Raw genomic sequence first — 20,699 nt, 5'->3', positions numbered from 1 at the left:
AGATTTCAGTTCCGTCTGGCTGTGGGTCTAAAATAGCACGATGCGCAAATCAGTGAAAATGACGGAATGAATAAGATTCTGTACCTCTGATTTGAGTAACAAAACAAGCCTGTTGCATAACATACTTTATGAGGTTCACACTGAATCTGAACTTTGAAAATGAAATTTCTTAAAATGGGTTAGTCTGGATTACACGGACGATGTAATCGATTCTTTTTCATTCCCATTTCCTCTTGTAGTGCAGCAACTGCCCTTTTGCCTACGATAAATTTTCAACATCTCTCTGACTTCTTAGGAGGACCTTTGAAGAACAAGATTTGTAAGACAAAAGCAAAATATTTGTAAGACTCTCTTAGTTACCTTTTGACCAGGTGTGATGTAGGCTTTGACATGTTTAAGGACAGGTTTGAGAGTGGGATCATATCGAACACAGAGATCCTGAATCTTTATCTCTCCTTGCTGTGGCCAGTCTTCTGGGACCTGGGATGGATCTGGATAGAATATGAAGATCTAGAGTGGATGCATAATCTCAAGCAGATATTGTTAATTGGGATCTTTTTAAAGGTCTTCGGAATTAGTTTTAATCTATTGCTCTTTGTTCTAAACCAGTGCATATATGAACAGGTCAGGACAACGCATGTGCTGACTTTCCCTCCCTTCCTATAGGGAAGCACCACCTACACTGGGTTCTTCCATCTAAACTGACAACCAGGATCAGAAACTTAGCCTGTGGGGAATCATAGGTGACAACCAGCTTACTAGGACTCAATGGTATAATTTGTGGATTTTCCACCTCACAGAACTGCTCTTATTGTCTTTAGATCTGGAGCAACTCCAGAAAAACTTCTGGAACATAATTTCTTGGTGGGATACTGACAGGTTCGGATTGAACGTGAGTTTTACACCCCACCCTATTTTACTCTTCATTGACTTAGGAACATAGGAACAGGAGTAGACCATTCAGCCCCTCAAGCTTGTTCTGCCATTCAATTAGATAGGTGGGTTTGGTTAAAATAACCCCAATATAATCTATCATACATCACATCACATCAGTATATTTATACATATTTTAACTGACCCGTTGATACACACTACCTGTAACTAGATTTCATGAATGAGCATTTCTGGCACAGAGTTTCATGCAATGGGAGCACAAATCGGAGAGCACGTCAGAAATACGAGTGCAGAGATCAGCACATGCAAACTCCTGATATCAGCACCCACCATGTGAAGCTCTGTGTGGGGAGTGCTCATTTGTAAATCTTACTCCTCTAATCCTTTTGCACAACATGGAAGAGCACAGTTGACTTAAATTCTTGGTGCAAAGAAGTCCCATTTACTTGGATTCTACAGATGTCTTGGGGTGATTCTGTGCTCCCAGCTGGGAGCATGGGTTACGCACAGGGTTACAATGTTGTAGCGCTGATTCTCCAACCCGCACTCCCTGAAAACGGGGCTCCCCTCTGGGGGGGCATGGGATCGTGGAATCGCCCACTTTTATGACATCACACACCTGATGAGGTGAAATCACCACATAGCAGATTCATGCACATATTGAGGAGGCCAGTGCAAGTTTTCTCATGAACTTCCGTGAAATAGAATAGCTATAAAAATTGACCTCGGACGAGTCTCCCAATGTCTTATTTGATAAATTTGTTGGCCAGTGTGGAAGTGAGCCTCGCAGGAATGAAAGGCTCCAGAGATGATCCCTGGAATGAAGTCAGCTGGAACAGTCATAGGGCTAGGGAAGGCTAGGAAAGATTACTCAGTTCCTGCTGCTGATTACCATCCAGTGACTGCTAGAAAGTGCAAGCAGATTAGGATAGACTTGTGATGCCCTCATGGTTGAATGGCCCCAGGACACTCACTGACTAGGCTGAAGGACTGGAGGTTGGCCATGTTTGATACCCCAGCATGAAGGGAGGAGAGAAAATTAGAGTAACAAAAAATTTTGTATTCAGTAATAAATGCATTGCACTAGTTAATACACAATTTGGCCATTGTGCTTAATGTTTATACATCTGAGAATATCAACATACAACAATTTGTATAAAGTGCATTTTTATTTATAACCAAACGTAGCAATATTGTGTACTCTAACAAGGACACATCTATCTACTATCTCTTTTCACTGCTAGGTTCACATTCCAAAAAGGGACATATTATATTTGTAAATCATACCCATGGTTCCTTCATAATTCTCGCTCTCAATGTTCAGGAAACTGTTCACCTTCTTCACAGCTCCCATCTGCACTTCCAGGTCAGCCAGATTTCTCACAACCCAGTTAAGGTAATTGCAAACCTACACAAAGAAAGAACTTGCATTTATACTGTGCCTTCCATGACCTCAGAACGTCCCAAGGTGCTTCAAAGCCAATGAAGTTCTTTTTTGTAATGTGATCACTGTTGTAATGTAGGGAAATGTAACAGCTAATCTGTTTTTACTGATGTTGGTTGAGGGATAAACATTGGCCAGGACACCGGGGAGAACTCCCCTGCTCTTCTTCAAAATAGTGTCATGGGACCTGAGAGAGCAGACGGTTTAACATCTAATCCAAAATCAAATCAAATCAAAATCAAAACATAAAGGAGACCTGCATAACTCATGAGAGACCCTATTATACAATAAATATATTTAACAACTTCCTTTACAGCATCTTCCCCGTCACATGTTGTTTACTGGGGTTTAATGAGGATTCATTTGGTCTGTATTTACTTTCAATTTAGTTCATGAAAACCTGATTAAGACAAATGGTGGAGACACATCTGTCTTAAGACAGCAAAGTAAAGAATGTCACATAACTGACTGATAGATCAATTAATTTTACATTTAACACAAACCTAGTTAATACACATAGGAAACTTTCAGTTTGATCAGAAGCTGGCAGTTTTATGTTCTTCAAACTGCGGTTCACTTGGTAAGCTGCTGCAGGACATTGCTCAAATTCAGCACAAATTGGGGGTGAAATTTGTCCTGAGCCCAAAACAGGCGATAACGAATAAGCAGCTTGTTTTACACCCCGCCCCATTTTCTTTTGACGAGTTTCACCCCCGTAGTCTCTAAGTGGGAACTTTGAGTCAAAGAATGAACAGGAGGGCTGGTGTTAGGAATGAAGATTCACATCGGTCAAGCGATGCCCTTTGGAGATTGGGATTACAGTGGGAGCGCGCAATACTGGCACTGGGTGACAGAACCCAGAAATAGTGGGGAACCAAGGGTCTAATGAGAGTGAGGAACTTAAAATAGTTAATATTAGTAAAGAAAAAGTACTGGAGAAATTAATGGAACTAAAAGCAAACAAATCACCTGGACCTGATGGCCTACATCTGAGGGTTCTAAAAGAGGTGGCTGCAGAGATAGTGAATACATTGATTGAGACCTTCCAAAATTCTAGATTCTAGAATGGTCCCAGGGGATTGGAAGGTAGCAAATGTAACCCCGCTATTCAAGAAAGGAGGGAGAGAGAAAACAGGGAACAGTTAGGGAAAACAAGGAACAGAGAACAGTTAACCTGACATAAGTAGTCGTGAAAATATTGGAATATTAAGGACATGGCAACGGGGCACTTGGTAAATCATAATATGATTAGGCAGAGTCAACATGGTTTTATGAAAGGGAAATCGTGTTTGACAAATCTATTAGAGCTTTTGAGGATGTAACTAGCAGGGTAGATAAAGGGGAACCAGTGGATGTAGTATATTTGGATTTTCAAAAGGCATTTGATAAGGTGCCACATAAAAGCTTGTTACACAAGATAAGGGCCCATGGGTTGGGGGCAATATATTAGCATGGATTGAGAATTGGTTAATGGACAGAAAACAGAGTAGGAATAAACGGGTCATTTTCAGGTTGGCTGGCTGTAACTAGTGGGGTTCCGCAAGGATCAGTGCTTGGGCCTCAGCTATTTACAATCTATATTAATGACTTAGATGAAGGGACCGAATGTTATGTATCCAAGTTTGCTGATGATACAAAGTTAGGTGGGAAAGTAAGATGTGAGGAGGACACAAAGAGGCTGAAAAGGAATATCGACAGGTTCAGTGAGTGGGCAAGAGGTGGCAGATGGGGAAATGTGAGGTTATTCACTTTGGTAGGAAGAATTGAAAAATGGAACATTTTTTAAATGGTGAGAAACTATTAAGTGTTGGTGTTCAGAGGGATTTGAGTGTCCTTGTACATGAAACACAGAAAGTTAATATGCAGGTACAGCAAGCAATTAGGAGGGCAAATGGTATGTTGTACTCCAACACCCTTGCAATAAAGGCCAAGAGTAAGGAAGACTTGCTTCAATTTTATAGGGCTTTGGTGAGACCACACCTGGAGTACTGTGTACAGTTTTGGTCTCCTTACCTAAGGAAGGATATACTTGCTTTAGAGGCGGTGCAACGATGGTTCACTAGATTAATTCCTGGGATGAGAGTGTTGTCCTATGAGGAGAGATTGAGTAGAATGGGCCTATATTCTCTGGAGTTTAGAAGAATGAGAGGTGATCTCATTGAAACATAGGATTCTGAGAGGGCTTAACAGGGTAGCTGCTGAGAGGCTGTTTCCCCTGGCTGGAGAATCTAGAACTAGGGATGATAAGGGGTCGGACATTTAGGACTGAGATGGGGAGGAATTTCTCTACCCCAGAGGGCTGTGGATTCTCAGTCATTTAGTACATTCAAGACCGAGATCGATAGATTTTTAGACACTAAAGGAATCAAGGGATATGGGAAAATGGAGTTGGGGTAGAAGATCAGCCATAATCTTATTGAATGGCAGAGCGGGCTCAAGGGGCTGTATGGCCTACTCATGCTCCTATTTCTTATGTTCTTAACCCATTACCCGTCTCACAGCTGGATGAGCACAAAGATTTAATGATGCATCAATTCACTAATCAACTAATCAAAGGAAGTTGCACTGTTTTTTCCCTAGACCTCAAAATTTGACCACACATCTCCCTATGTTTCTCAGGTGTAAAGCCCCATAGAAATAATGCAGCTGTGGAGTTTCACACAAAATGTGCATATCCCTGCCACGCATATCCCTACAGCGATGAACAGTCTGGGCGAGATCTGTTCTGGTCATTAAGGTCTCAGAAGCAATTAAGAGACTAATTTGCCATTCCAGACTTTGTGTAATTGGGAATCCTCTAATAAGCTCACAATCAAAACGATTATTACACTCAATGTGACCGTGGAGGATTTTTCTCCCTGTTAAGGTCAATGCTTCAGCATTAGTACACAGTGGAAGGATTTCCTGCCAAATAGCTATGATCTGCTAGCTGGAAAACATAGGCCTTAGAAATCAGCAGGGATTCCGCCGACCTCTTCCTGTGACTCCAGCGGGAGATTTACTGAACCCATCAGTTAACGGCAAAGATCAGGTTGAGCCAAGCATCTGCCGTTTCTTGAATTTTCCAATATGTCCAGTAAGGGGCTGAACGTCTGTCCGCCTGTTGCAAGGTTAATGTAATCGGAGGGATGGGGGGGGGGGCAGTGGTGGGGGAGGGGTGGGGACTTCCTGCGTCGGGAGTTCCCACTTCCCTGGCGCAATGAGGCCTGGCTAGTACGCCCAGTGAGTGGAGGTATTCCAGCTGGGTGAAAGTGAGCCCCACCAATGGGGTCCAGGCTAGGGTATGCGGACTAGACACCAAAGGGGAAATTTTAATTTTAATAAAAAGCATATCTCGATCGGCCCCCTTACACGAGGCGGTGGAGGGGGGTCTGAGGGGAATGTGGCTGGAGTCTGGAGGGGCGTGGCCTTGGTAAAGTCCCTGTGGTGATCAGGCAACGATTTCCATGCTGCATGGGGTATGTGGGCACCTTCCATTGACCATACAAACTTTGGCGGGGTCAGACCAGGGGTGCACAGTCAGGTCAGCGATCCTGGTGTAGCTGCTGGGATTGCGTACCGAGGATTTGTGGGATCATTATATTTGACAAAGACAAACAATTTTACTTACCGTTAATGCATAGGTAAGACCAAATCCCACAAGGCCGGCTGGAAGTTCAGAGTAAGAAGAATATATGGAGGCCAGAGCTGCAGTGAGTACAATGTAAGCACCGAGATAGTCCTGTTTAAATGAAGAGGAAGAATAAATTAGTTTTCTGTAACATTGCAAGCTACCAACAATTAACCTTTAGAAGATTAGGCTTGACTCTCCTCATGGCTTTAGTGGTTGAATGTAGTTTGGGGTGTGGTACTAAACCATTAAACTGAAAGGCCCCAGGTTCAGTTTGTGTTCAGTTGGCTGACCCCAGTCAGCCCAGCAGTTGGGGATGCCACAGTATCCCCTGCGTCCCTGGACTAGGGGAGGGGAAAAACCAGCAAGGGCTCCTGTTCCGAACTGCTAGTGTGGATGTCGGCTCAGGGCAGGCTCAGAGTTGACTTTGAACGCCCTCCACAGATGAATTGCTTGCTGATGCTCACTGTCTAGGACAACACATGAACAATGGTCACCAGCGGACACCGGGGAGAACTCCCCTGCTCTTCTTCGAAATAGTGCCATGGGATCTTTTACATCCACCTGAGAGCGCAGATAAGCCTGAAAGACAGCACTTCTAACAGTGCAGCATTCCCTCCGTATTGCACTGGTGTGTCAACCTAGATTTTGTGTTCATATCTCTGGCGTGAGAATTGAACCCACTGACTCAGAGGAGAGAGTGCTATCACTAAGCCACAGTTCATACCTTATTTATTTATTTGAAAGTGTGCAAAGCAACTTGCTGGCTCTGACACCAAAACTGGAGAAAGTCACTATGTGCATCTGTGCATTTGTGCATGAACTGTCTCTTTGAACTGCAGTTCTTTGTGTTGTCAACTCAACAGAAATCTCCAGTGAAGCCTCCAGTGACAGAGGTCCTTTACACAGTAGGAGTACCTCTCACGACTGCTCACACTTCTGCTATGAAGGCCTTGGATGGCAATCTCCATCTAGCTCTCCTGTCTGGCTTCATGCTGGGAACCAGATGGAGACAGCTATCAGACTGGGCTTCACAAACCCCATTGGTTCTCCGAGGTCTATTCCCATGTAGATCACTGGATATGCACAAGAAGTGCTCAGCGCCAGGGGTATGGTTGGAGTAGGCACATGAAACCGTTATCAGGGCGATACCAGGCTCAACCTGTCTAGCCTCCTTGCCAGCTCTGCTCAGTACCAGACAGCGGTCAGGACCAGCCAGCCACCTCAGTAGTAACTGTGGTAAAGTAGTTACAGAACTATCCCATGACACCATTGTGTATATAAAAACATCTGCTTTGCAATGGCCAATCCTTCCGCCTAGTCTGTTTTTATGGATGTTGACTTGTGTCACATTCAGAAACCATCACCTACTTAAATAATAATCTTAGCAACACCATTCCATTGCATTAAAAAAAGTTTCTTTTTTCATAGCTGATCTACATCGCTAACACATTCATCGCCCTCTGTGGTCACATGGATATAGCCACCGCTACAAACTAATACCTGATGCAATGTATTGTCGGCCAAACAAAATAATAATAAGGAATTATTTAAAGTGCTACAAGTGAAAAGTCCTTCTGTAGGGAAGGAGTTAACACATGGAGCAATTATTCATTGGGCTGCCTTTATCTGAACTCTTGATACTTCACCGGTAAGAAACAGTATAAACACACATTGTAGCCAACATTTCATCTAAAATTCTGCCAGCGTGGCAACGTTGAGCAGCGACGGGCCTTGTTGGCATCTGTCCTGCAGAGGTGCAGAACATTCATACACATTCTACACCGCCGCCTGGCAAACCTACACTTGAACTGAACGACACTTTGACGGTTTGTAACTGAGGGCAATTTGGAAGGGTGCTGGGCAGACGTTAACTGACAGAGCCCACACTCCTACGCAGACTTAAAAGGACCCTGTGCTATTTTAAGATGATGTAACACTGACACATTTATTTTCCTTTCTTATGACTTGTCAAACCAATGGTCTGTTTACTTGCAATTGTGAAGGTTTAGAGTATAAATCTTTCCCCTCATACCGTTCTGACCTCCAACCATCTGTTGGCAGCTGAGAGGAACAAGTAGGCAATGTTATTGGCGTCCGTAAGCTCCAGCATACGCTGTTTAAATCTGGCTTCGTGTCTGCAACAGAACAGATTCCTTTCTTCAATTCATTCTGTGATTGTATATTTCTCTGGGCTCCATATACAGACTATAGCAACAGTTTTGTACCCAGTTTCAATTGTTTAGTTCACTGCGATAATGGAGTTCAAACAAGACAGGATTTTTCCAGGTACATTATATATTTCTCCTGCTTTAAAGCTCCTGATACAGTGCTGTTTGAAAAGATCTTTGCTTTTGACAGAAAGACTAATAAGGCCCAATTTTCCTGGGCCCCCATCTATCCACTTAAATGGCTCAGAGGCATTCCTGGCACAGGCCCACACCCTAGGGTTGCCAACTCTGGTTGGATGTATTCTTGGAGGTTTCATCACATGACCTCCCATCTCCAACCATCCCGCCTGGTCAAACAGCCTTTTATTTCCATCTCCAATATTTTTACAACTAATAAACAAAAATGTTCAAAGAAAATGAATAAAACTCAATTTTTTTAATGTCCCTTTGATTTTTCTCCTGTGTTGCTCGCATCAGTGTCCAGGCGATTAATCTTTAATTCCTGGACAATCCTGGAGGGTTGGCAACTCTATCGCCCCCTGGCAGGGCCCTGTTCCAGCATCAAGGCCTGGTAATTCAGAGACCGCTGTTGGCCTCTCATAACTGCAGCTGCCTCTCTGGACTGGGTGACGGGGACCTTTTGCCTGCTGATGGAGATTGGCAGCCAGAGGTTCAAAACTGTAGTGCAAACTTCTGGATGGGGAGTAGATCTTCAGCCTTCCCTCCAGAACTCCTGAGGACCCTCCAGCACAGACCAGCCTCCACCCCTACAAGAAAAGCCCCGTGAATCCCAAAGCGACGCTAACGGAGTCTCCATCCCTTGTTCCTGGCCCTTGCACCAGTAGAACGTTCAGTTCCCGAGCTCAAGAGCTTAGTGGGCAACCAACTTCTTTGAAATTATTTGAATCCCACCAGCGATAAACATCTCTTAGAAAGAATCCGTCAATAAGAACTATACTTTTTACACGTTAGGTTATAGTCTGACAACACACTGGGCCCAATTATCTACTCTTCTGGTACAAGCAAACGGCTTACCTACACTTGTCTATCAGAACAGTGCAAAAATATTATCTCCAGTCAGCGCTGTGCTGGCTAAAATTACTTTAATATACTCTGCGATAAATTTTGATCTATATGGGACTGGTTTTCATCTCGCTACTGCCCTGTTTATGCCTGTACATCCGGTAAACGTGGTTGTGCGCGCTGGAAATTGCAAAAAAAGCACTTACCGCCAGTTCTGATTTAAGCGGTCATATGATGCGGTTACGACCCCAGCGCGATTTTCATGTCAATCAGCGCTGCCACCGCGACTTCTTCAACCTGGCAACAAATTGTGGGCGGTGCAGTTGGGAGGCAGCTATTTCCAGCCCCTCTTAAAGGAGCCATCACCCCGATCTTTATCCAGCCCTCCCCTTTAAGTCTTTGCCCTGCCGGATTTCCCGCCCTCCCAAATGGCAAGCTGCCTATATTAGCACTGACGCCTCGCTTGCCTATTCAATGATAATGACGTCATCGGGCAGGTGCAGCGGAAGCTCCACCCACTGCCAGCCTAATCTACACGACACGAGAAAATCACCCTCTATGTCTCCTGGGGTGAATGATAACCCATTCAGAGTGAACGCCCCTCAAAGAGCTTTGCAGGTTGTAACAAGTGTGGTGGCCAACACAAAGAAGACTGTGCTGCAGTATTCTCATCCGTTACTGGCAACCACCGTCTTACCGGAATGCACGGATTGTGGTAAGCCCCTCTGAAGTTTCTGAGAAGTGGCACAGTAGAGGTAGCTGCGTACTGTCATCCAGCTCCTGAAGATCCCTTCACAAATATACAATTGAAAGAAAGGGTTAAGATGGTACAAGACTTTCTGCCCATGGTTACATATGGTAGTAATTTGGAACTAAGATGATCAATTATCCTTGGTATTGAACCTGGGGTATGATGGAGGTCTCTGCGTCCCCTCCTTTGCACTACACGCACACTTCTTTGGGGTTTCCCTCGGGGGGGGGGGGGAGTGCTTTCGCCCGACACAGGCAAAATAACATGCAAGTAGTGTGGAAATGAGGCGGGACTGATGTCATCTGCCTTCGACTCAACTTCCTGGATCTCTGCTTCCAGAAGCCCAAACACAGAGGTGCCCACAGCAAGTTTATCTTCATAGAATCATAGAAAATTTATGGCACAGAAGGAGGCCATTCAGCCCATCGTGTCCGCGCCAGCTGAAAATGAGCCACCCAGCCTAATCCCGCTTTCCAGCACTTGGTCTGTAGCCTTGTAGGTCACGGCACTTCAGGTGCACATCCAGGTAATTTTTAAATGAATTGAGGGTTTCTGCCTCTACCACCTTTTCAGGCAGTGAGTTCCAGACCCCCACCACCCTCTGGGTGAAAAATTTTTTCCTCAGCTCCCCTCTAATCCTTATACCAATCACTTTAAACCTATACCCCCTGGTTATTGACCTCTCTGCTAAGGGAAATAGGTCCTTCCTATCCACTCTATCTCGGCCCCTCATAATTTTATACACCTCAATTGAATCACCCCTCAGCACTCCTCTGTTCCAAACAGAACAACCCCAGCCTATCCAATCTTTCCTCATAGCTAAAATTCTCCAGTCCTGTCAACATCCTCATAATTCTCCTCTGTACCCTCTCTAGAGCAATCACATCTTTCCTGTAATGTGGTGACCAGAACTGTATGCAGTACTCAAGCTGTGGCCTAACCAGTGTTTTACAGTTCTAGCATAACCTCCCTGCTCTTATTCTATGCCTCAGCTAATAAAGGAAAGTATTCCATATGCTTTCTTAACCACCTTAATTCATTCAGAGAATCTTAATTCATTCTCGGGATATGGACGTCGCTGGCAAGGACGGCATTTATTTCCCATCCCCTGTTGCCTTTGAGAAGGTGGTGGTGAGCCGCGTTCTTGAACCGCTGCGGTCCGTGTGGAGCTAATAGAATGAACTGAACTTTGCATTGGGCAGGCTCTGTATGATTTGCACTCAGGTTGGGGTGAGGGGAGTCAGCCCAAGAACTGTTAGGGGCTGGAATAGTCCATTGGGCAACATATACCTGTCTTTTTTTTGGTAGATCAAACTCTGTTATACCCTGTTTGAATTGACCGGTACCATTTAAATGGCTGGAGACTTGCTACAGGAAGAGAAGAGGCAGCGAAATGAGAGGCAGAATTAGGACCCAGGCCTGTGAGGGAGGCTAGGCCTCGGGGGAAGGTTAAAGTTAATAGAAGCATTTTAAACAGAAATTGGGTCATTTTATGGAGAGGTTAAAATATTTGTTCTAAATTATTTATATTTTTAGATGTTATTTTTATAAGTAGTTTCTTTATTACCTCTGTCCAGTAAAGCTCGCCAGAGAGGAGTAAATTGGCATATGAAAGATTTTTGGAAGAAAAAGCAGTTTGAGTGATTTGATCGGTTACTTTTTGTATTTTATTGTTAGATTTTCCTCAGTGTTCATCGTTACAGAGTTGTGTTTAATTTAATTTCAGCCAATCAAAGTGTTAAAGCCGAAGTGTGACATAGGAAGTGTGAGGCTGGCATAAAGGAAATCCATGCTAGACAGCCAATTATATACACAATGAACCAATAGCCTCACCAATGCCCCCCACCCCTGGCTGTGCAAATGACCCCATCCCTGGAATTTGGGACAGGGTTACAGAGTCCCAGGCCTTGAACAGGCAGGGTGGTGGGGGCTGGGGTTCTGCTCCACCAACGTTGGCATCAGGGACCCAGGAATTTTCAGTCTGTTATATCGTTTGCAATGGATGAAGGGCACACTAGAACTTATCACAAGAGACATGTTCCACACGAAAACAGGTCACATCTCGTCTAATGGAATTGTGAGCTCAACTTAAACATCTGATGATATTGTATGAGTCTTAAATAAAAGGAAGAGTTTCACAGTAACCTGCTTCAGAAAGCGTTTCAAAGACTAATGCATTTGGTTGTTACTTACTTTGAGGCAACCCGGAAGTATTTCTGTATAAAGTAAAAGGCAACACCAAAAGGCAATAAAGCCACAAGGAAGATTGGCGTCACATACGAGATCACACCTATTGCTGACAGGCAGAGGAAGGTTGATCTGGTCAGGGACTCCAGTGTTGGTGGGATATGCTGTGTACAAAGAGGCAACAGTTACTAATCTCATCTCGCAAATTAACATTCCCAGTCATATTTCAAAGGTATGCCCTCTATGGATGAACAGTGGGACGCATAAAATCCCATACAGCCCCCACTAAGGATCTTCTTGAGAGACAGAGGGCTGCAATGGGAATAATGTAAAATGGTGTCTTCAACAGTGAATGAGTTAATATTTGGCTTAATTAATCATCTGAGTTCTGCTGAAAAAGAGGAAACTGCAATGACAGCAAGGTCTTGCTCACAATGGATGTCACAGATGTCGTAATCTCATGCGGTCTAGAACGGCTGTTTCTGCTCAGACCAGCCTGCAGTTTGCTTATCGACATTCCTTTTACATTTTCTGGTTGCTGGTTCACATCCCATCTCTAGCTGCATCGTACGTCCTCCTCACCAACAGTTAATGTCCATCAATTGCTAAGTGTGCTCACACATGGGGTTGATTTTGACTTTTGGGTCACCGTCCGGCCGATCGGCTGTACCCGCGGTGAAGAGATGGCCGTGGTTTTGAGGCTCTGGCCTCATTACTATCGGGCCGGTGAGCCACGGGGTGCCAAACTGGCATCTTGATGCAGCTCCCATTATCGGGCTGCCCCGACCGCTTGCAAGGGGTGGGGGGGGGGGGTCGCGATCGCCATGGGTGGGGGCCCTGAGGCAGCAGTGGCCCAGATTATTTTTGTGGGGCCCGTAGAAGCAGCAGTGCTCTTCCAGGTCCCACAAAAATAATTCCAAACATACCTTGGCTGGGCCTCTTCAGCTCCATCGCTCGTGAAGAGTCTAGAACTAGGGGGCATAGACTCAGGATAAGGAGTCAGCCATTTAGTACTGAGATGAGGAGAAATTTCTTCACTCAGAGGGTTGTGAATCTTTGGAATTCTTTACCCCAGAGCGCTCTGGATGCTGAGTCATTGAATATATTCAAGACTGAGATGGATAGATTTTTGGACTCTAAGGAAATCAAGGGATATGAAGATCGGGTGGGAAAGTGGAGTTGAGGTCGAAGATCAGCCATGATCTTATTGAATGGCGGAGCAGGCTCAAGGGGCCATATGACCTACTCCTGCTCCTATTTCTTATGAACTGGTGCATGTTCCAACCAGTTCTGAACTACAATGGCAATCGGGGTTCTTGGATTTGCAGATGGTTCAGATCACATGTTCCATTTTCTTAAGGGCAAAGGGCTCCCCAGAAGCCAATTAGGTTACATTGCCCCCCCCCCCCCCCCAGGGACTGAGGTACTTAACATTCATACCTGATCTATAATGTTTGTGTCAGCGGAAAAACGATTGAGAATTTGGCCCAGAGGCGTCGAGTCAAAGAATCTAAAGAATCAAAAAACAAAGCAAATTCCAAACAAATAAACAACGCAAAGTTCAAGGAGTCGATGAATCGCAACTATGCAGCCTTGAAATGCATGAAACTCTAAGTTATAGCAACAATATTTACAAAGTGAAAAATGTAGAATGTTAACATTGAAGCTCCTCTAAAAGTTGGTTTGGTATTGACAGTTCCGGAAACATCTGATAAGGGTTTTGGAATCTCTCTCCTTGTGATGAGGTACCCAAATATCATTAAACTGAAATATTTTGGCAAGACAATGTTTTTAGTTAAAACATTTATGTGCGCCTTAAAGCTAGGGGGTTATTTTCCCCTCAGACGGTAAACAGGTGGAGCAGATTCCAGTGGAGAGGAAACCTGGGCGGGTTCTATATGGGGAGATGATCCACTAGCAGTTTACTACCCAAGGGTTGTGCAGTAGTGTAAAATGGTGATAGTGAGACGGCAGCCCATTTTACGTCTCTCCCAATTTTTATTTCCATTGAAGTCAGTGGGAGAGATGTAGAACGGGCCGCCCACTCCCTATCACCCGTTTTACACCAAGTCAAAATCTACCTGAAGCGGTGGAGATGAAAATTACCCCCCTAGTTTTTGACTTCTGTATCTCCTTTTTAAAAAATAACCAAGCTCGGCTAGAGCTAGCAATACATTCACTGAGGTAGTATTGCATATGCGTTGAGCCTGTTTATGGGGTGTAAAAGCGGGCGCAACGCTGACAAATGTAGCAGTGGGACAGCCTGCACCCAAAATGTGGGAGGCCACCTAAAAATGGGTGTTAGGCCCCCTGCATGTGAGGGGCCAACACCCAGCTAAGGGAAATTGCCCGGCCTGCTCCCCTCAGGATTCTTCAGCGGCCTAAGCAGTAGCCACCAACAAACGGTTAAGTTTGATTAAAGACATTTTTTAAAAAGTGTTCAGGAGGGGTAGGAGTTCTCTCCCAACTCCAGAGTCCTCCCCTCCCCCACGTTGCCCTCTACCCCTTCCCTTGCGGGACTTACCTTCGGGCCACTGCCAGCGAGGCAAGCAACTTGGCGACATTCACCCTTGTCAAGTGTGCGCTCGAGCTGTCTTTGGATCGCCCAAATATTGATAATGAGGCCCGTGGGCCAAGTTCGGGGAGGCCTCCTATCTCCAAGGTGTGTGCCAACAATGAGCCGTAAGCAATTTTCAACCCCCCCCCCCCCCCCCCCCTCAACTCCCCCAGCCTCATCTCAGTGGTGCAGTCTTTTGCTACTGTTATTTCAGCAAGCAAACCGTCAAAAATGATTTATTTTTATTACTCTATGAGCAATAACAACAACAACAACTTGCCCCAGTAACGTAGTAAAATGCCCCTAGACGTTTCACAGGAGAGTAAACAGCCAAAAATTGACACCGAACCAAAGAATTAGACTTTAAGAGCGGTGACCAAAAGCTTGGTCAAAGAGGTAGGTTTTAAGGAGGGTCTTAAAGGAGGAGAGAGGTGGAAAGGCAGAGAGATTTAGGGAGGAAATTCCAGAGCATAGGGCCATACCACTTACATATATAAAGCTGCGTACACGTTCAATATATGTATCTGCAAGTCCCATATATTCTGTACTGTATCGTGTATTCTGTATTGTACCATATACTCTGTATGGTATCATGTATTCTTGTTGGTTGTGCTGCATGTGATAAAGGTCCCTCAGGTTGCCTGTGCAGTTTCAATGCTCTCTGGGCACAGGCTCCAATGGGTTTAGCCTTAGCAGGAATCAAGATCCCAATGTTCCAAAGCTTTGCAGCCCCACTCAGCCATAACTTGATGCTGCAGAGGGTTTGGTAATTCCTAAAGAAAAAAAAAAATTCTCTAACAGCTCAAGCTGTGTTGCTGATAGATAGGATTTGATAGAGTAAATAGTGAGGCACTATTTCCATTGGTGGAGAGTCCAGAACAAGGGGGCATAACCTTAAAATTAGAGCTAGGCCGTTCAGGGGTGATGTCAGGAAGCACTTCTTCACACAAAGGGGAGTGGAAATCTGGAAATGTGTTCCTCCAAAAAGCTGTTGAGGCTGGGGGTCAATTTAAAATGTAAAAACTGAGATTGATAGATTTTTGTTAGGCAAGGGTACTAAGGGTTACCGAACCAAGGTGGATAAAGGAAGTTAAGATACAAATCAGCCACGATCTAATTGAGTGGCGGAACAGGCTCAAGGGGCTGAATGGCCTCCTCCTGTTCCCATGTTCCCATGCCGTTAGGATTTTAAATTTGACAAAATTGCTCTGCTGGCATGCCACAAATTAAAATGACCTTTTATCAAGTCGTTACTGTTAACTAAGAAGCATATTGACAGAGACTCTGGCTGATAGAATTTGGGGCGAGAATAAATCAACGTAATTTAAGTTTAGATGAAAAGTGGATGGAGAAAACCACAAAGTTTTCCACTGAAGAGATCTTGACGCAATTCCTACTTTCAAACATTGCATGAAGCACAGCGGTTTGTAAAACTGACAGAAACTTGGACGTCAATTTAAGCCTCGCAAAGTTTGGCCTGGAGCTGCTGTGGTGAAGGATTCTTCGATACTTATTCCAGTGTGTCCTGCCAAACCAATTACTCTCCGCAGCAAGAGGTTCAACCGGAAATCACGAGCAGTGCAACAGAGGTGTCCCAGCCCACGAGCAGTGCAACCGAAGTGTCCCAAGCCCACGAGCAGTGCACCAGAAATGTCCCAAGCCCACGAGCAGTGCACCCGAGGTGTCCCAAGCCCACGAGCAGTGCACCCGAGGTGTCCCAAGCCCACGAGCAGTGCACCCGAGGTGTCCCAAGCCCACGAGCAGTGCACCCGAGGTGTCCCAAGCCCACAAGCAGTGCACCGGAGGTGTCCCAGCCCACGAGCAGTGCACCCGAGGTGTCCCAAGCCCACGAGCAGTGCACCCGAGGTGTCCCAAGCCCACGAGCAGTGCACCCGAGGTGTCCCAAGCCCACAAGCAGTGCACCCGAGGTGTCCCAAGCCCATGAGCAGTGCACCCGAGGTGTCCCAGCCCACGAGCAGTGCACCAGAGGTGTCCCAGCCCACGAGCAGTGCACCCGAGGTGTCCCAGCCCACGAGCAGTGCAACCGAGGTGTCCCAGCCCACGAGCAGTGCACCCGAGGTGTCCCAAGCCCACGAGCAGTGCACCCGAGGTGTCCCAAGCCCACGAGCAGTGCACCCGAGGTGTCCCAAGCCCACGAGCAGTGCACCCGAGGTGTCCCAAGCCCACGAGCAGTGCACCCGAAGTGTCCCAAGCCCACGAGCAGTGCAGCCGAGGTGTCCCAAGCCCACGAGCAGTGCAGCCGAGGTGTCCCAGCCCACGAGCAGTGCACCCGAGGTGTCCCAAGCCCACGAGCAGTGCACCCGAGGTGTCCCAGCCCACGAGCAGTGCACCCGAGGTGTCCCAAGCCCACGAGCAGTGCACCCGAGGTGTCCCAAGCCCACGAGCAGTGCACCCGAAGTGTCCCAAGCCCACGAGCAGTGCAGCCGAGGTGTCCCAAGCCCACGAGCAGTGCACCCGAGGTGTCCCAAGCCCACGAGCAGTGCACCCGAGGTGTCCCAAGCCCACGAGCAGTGCAGCCGAGGTGTCCCAGCCCACGAGCAGTGCAGCCGAGGTGTCCCGGCCCAGAATCAGTGCACCCGAGGTGTCCCAAGCCCACGAGCAGTGCACCCGAGGTGTCCCAAGCCCACGAGCAGTGCACCCGAGGTGTCCCAAGCCCACGAGCAGTGCAGCCGAGGTGTCCCAAGCCCACGAGCAGTGTAGCCGAGGTGTCCCGGCCCAGAATCAGTGCCCCTGCTTCTGCTTTCGGATTTAACTCACTCTGAATGTTCCAAATTACTGGGGGAAATTTTCAACGTTGCCGGAGGCAGGAAACTGGCGGCCAAGGATCAGCCACCCACTCGGGGTTGGGGGGGGTAGGGTGTATAACGGGTGACCGATCTGCTCCCACTGGTATTCGGCCCCCCGCCAAATTTGAACGTTACCCCCCCCCCCCCACCATGTTTAAAAATGGTGGAATTCATTTTACTGACCTTTGTACTCAGTGGAGACGTCTACTTCCCCAGGAGCAAAGGTCAGGGGAAATGGGAGGATAGCAATTTTACCATTATTGGTCCAGGACAAGAAATACCAGTGCTCCTGGGCCGGGACGCCTCGGGTGCACTGATTCCAGGCCGGGACGCCTCGGGTGCACTGATTCTGGGCCTGGACAATTTGGGTGCACTGATTCTGGGCCGGGATGCCTCGGGTGCACTGATTCTGGGCCGGGACGCCTCGGGTGCACTGATTCTGGGCCTGGACAATTTGGGTGCACTGATTCTGGGCCGGGATGCCTCGGGTGCACTGATTCTGGGCCGGGACGCTTTGGGTGCATTGATTCTGGGCCGGGATGCTTTGGGTGCACTGATTCTGGGCTGGGACGCCTCGGGTGCACTGATTCTGGGCCAGGACACTTTGGGTGCACTGATTCTGGGTCGGGATACCTTGGGTGCACTGCTCGTGGACTGGGATACCTTGGGTGCACTGCTCATGGACTGGGACACCTCGGGTGCACTGCTCATGGACTGGGACACCTCGGGTGCACTGCTCATGGACTGGGACACCTCGGGTGCACTGCTCGTGGGCGTGTTGCATTGTGGAGGTGTCATGCTTGAGATGAGATGTTAAACCGAGGTCCTGTCTGCCTGTTATAAAGGTGGTTGTTAAAGAAGTATTTGAAGAAAAGCAGGGTGTACTCCCAGTGATCCGAGCTAAAATTCCTTCAAAAATAGAATTACCTGGTTTTTCTTTACATTACTCTTTGTCTCTGCATTTCAAAGTAGTTCACTGTACATGAAACAGTTTGCTCAGAGATGTGACAAGGCATCATGCAAATAGGAACATAGGAATAGCTAGACGAGAAAAGTCCAAGGTCTATCACATTCCCTTTTTACTATCCTGGTAGTCACATAATACAGTGATAATGGAGTTGGAAATGCAAGGTTTTTTCTTTCTTTATTTCATCCCTTGATGTCACAATGTTCCTCTCATTCCCCACACACACAAGTTTCCAATTTCAGCTGGGTAGTCACAACATTACAGGAGGGGCACAACCCATCCCCAAAGGGAGGAGAGGTGAACAGGGCACAATGTAGTGACCATCTTGAAAACACTCTCTTGGTTGGAACATGGGACATGGTATAGACATCCTGAAAAGAGGGAGAGAGCAAAAACTCAAAACAAAAGGACAAGCAAGTAAAATCAGAGTGCTTAACCTCTTCATAATCACAAAGCGAAGTGCAGATTTATAAAGGTTGGAAGCAGATTAGTAACATGTGATAACAATGGCGCCCAGTCAATACACTCAGTTTATCTTCCTTGTTAAAAATCGATGTGGGATATCAGCAGGACACAGCAGGAGGAGCAAGGTGTTCGGAGCCATGTTCCGAAGAATGTCATTAACTTGGATGGTCAGGTGTAGATGAGCGAAAAAGATTCTGCTTCACCAAGCAGATAGCTATCTCTGTAACCTCCTCCAGCCCTACAACCCTCTTCTGGCCTCTTGAGCATCATCGACTTCCTTTGCCCCACCATTGGCGGCCATGCCTTCAGCTGCCTAAGTCCTAAGCTCTGGAATTCCCTCCCTAAACCTCTCTGCCTCTACCTTTCTCTCCTCCTTAAAACCTACCTCTTTGACCAAGTTGTTGGTCACCTGTCCTAATATCTCATTATGTGGCTCGGTGTCAAATTTTGTTTGATAATTGCTCCTGTGAAGCACCTTGGGACGTTTTAGGCGCTAGAAAAATGCAAGTTGTTGTTATAGCTCCATTGGTGGCATTTCATTAAAAAAAATTCACGACTAGGCTGCAGCTTACCTCACTGGTGCTAAAATGATCTTGTTTAGGAGATTACGGTGGAGGTTTTTGGCCGCCGTTAGGCCCATCCATTCCACAGTTAGAGATGTGATGAGGCACAGCACGATCCCCACACTGCACAGGATGCTGAACCACACTTTGTAGTAATTTTGGTCAGCCTAAATAGATAGAAAGAGTTTGTGAAATTACAAAGTAGTTAAAGAGAGTATTAGCAGAATTATCCAGACACTTCAGCAGCTAAACTTGACCAGTAAGCATGACAATCTGATTATCCAGTGGGAGAATTAAGTTCGGAATTTTCAAATCATCATCAGAATCTAAAATCTCTAAACTGTCATGCTGATTTTAGAGGGTAGAAATGACTGTCAGTGATGTTATCGTATTAAATGTCTAAATGCCCTCATATCAAACTCCTCTCTGCACTATTCCAATGATTGGGTTAATATCTCTGTTAAAATAGAAGATACAATTTGTTACAAGTGCAGTAAATGTTCATACTGACAACAATCTCTGCCTATCAGAAATTCAAAGCGATTCTCTCCCCGTCACAGAATATTAACTCAACAGATCAATTTTTCTTTGTTTTTTTTTACAGATATTAATTATTTCCCATTATAAAGGAAAGACATCTATATACATAAAATTTCCAGCAAGAAACAGGCTGTTCAGCCTAAAAGCTGTGTGCCGGTGTTTATGCTCCACATGCGCCTCCTCCCACCTTACTTTATCTCACCTTATCAGCATATCCTTCTATTCCTTTCTCCCTCATGTACCTATCTAGCTTCCCCTTAAATGCATCTATGCCATTCGCCTCAACCACTCCGTGTGATAGCAAGTTCCACATTCTAGCCACTCTCTGGGTAAAGAAGTTTCTCCTGAATTCCTTATTGGATTTATTAGTGACAATCTTATATTTATGTCCTCGAGTTTTGGACTCTCCCACATTGAAGATCCCTTATGGTGCCGGACTCTGTTCTAACTTCAGAAAGGCAGCAGCATTCAGCTGACGTTCATGTACATGTAATATCACAAACACCTGAACGTCAGCTGAATGCTGCTGCCTTTCTGAAGTTAGAACAGAGTCCGGCACCATAAGGGATCTTCAATGTCCACAGGATAGAAATAAACTTCCTGATTATTACGAGCATACAGAAAGGGCCTGGAAAAGCCCAGTCAGTCCATTAACCTCGTCCATCCAGACGTCGGTGTAACCTCCACACACAGCATCAGACCCATCCCTCCCACTCACAC

The 20,699-nt window shown here is 46.1% G+C and overlaps 1 protein-coding gene across 4 annotated transcripts in view; it reads right to left on the bottom strand.

Annotated features, from left to right (window-relative positions):
• LOC137341549 (ATP-binding cassette sub-family C member 9-like) overlaps positions 1–20,699 on the bottom strand; it is a 156,099-nt gene that overhangs the window by 21,244 nt on the left and 114,156 nt on the right. For all 4 annotated transcript variants that reach the window (XM_068004726.1, XM_068004723.1, XM_068004724.1 and 1 more), the window contains 8 exons: positions 19,449–19,606; positions 13,521–13,590; positions 12,087–12,244; positions 9,840–9,932; positions 7,984–8,086; positions 5,949–6,059; positions 2,182–2,302; positions 361–491 (listed from right to left, as the gene is read on the bottom strand). In XM_068004726.1, the coding sequence (XP_067860827.1) occupies positions 361–491; positions 2,182–2,302; positions 5,949–6,059; positions 7,984–8,086; positions 9,840–9,932; positions 12,087–12,244; positions 13,521–13,590; positions 19,449–19,606 (945 nt within the window). The remainder of the gene's footprint in view (positions 1–360; positions 492–2,181; positions 2,303–5,948; positions 6,060–7,983; positions 8,087–9,839; positions 9,933–12,086; positions 12,245–13,520; positions 13,591–19,448; positions 19,607–20,699) is intronic.

The sequence above is a fragment of the Heptranchias perlo genome, chromosome 24, assembly GCF_035084215.1.
Source record: "Heptranchias perlo isolate sHepPer1 chromosome 24, sHepPer1.hap1, whole genome shotgun sequence".
NCBI classification, from domain to species: Eukaryota; Metazoa; Chordata; class Chondrichthyes; order Hexanchiformes; family Hexanchidae; genus Heptranchias; species Heptranchias perlo.
The sequence above is the reverse complement of the archived record's forward strand: the minus strand, read 5'-3'. Positions and strand labels throughout refer to the sequence as shown.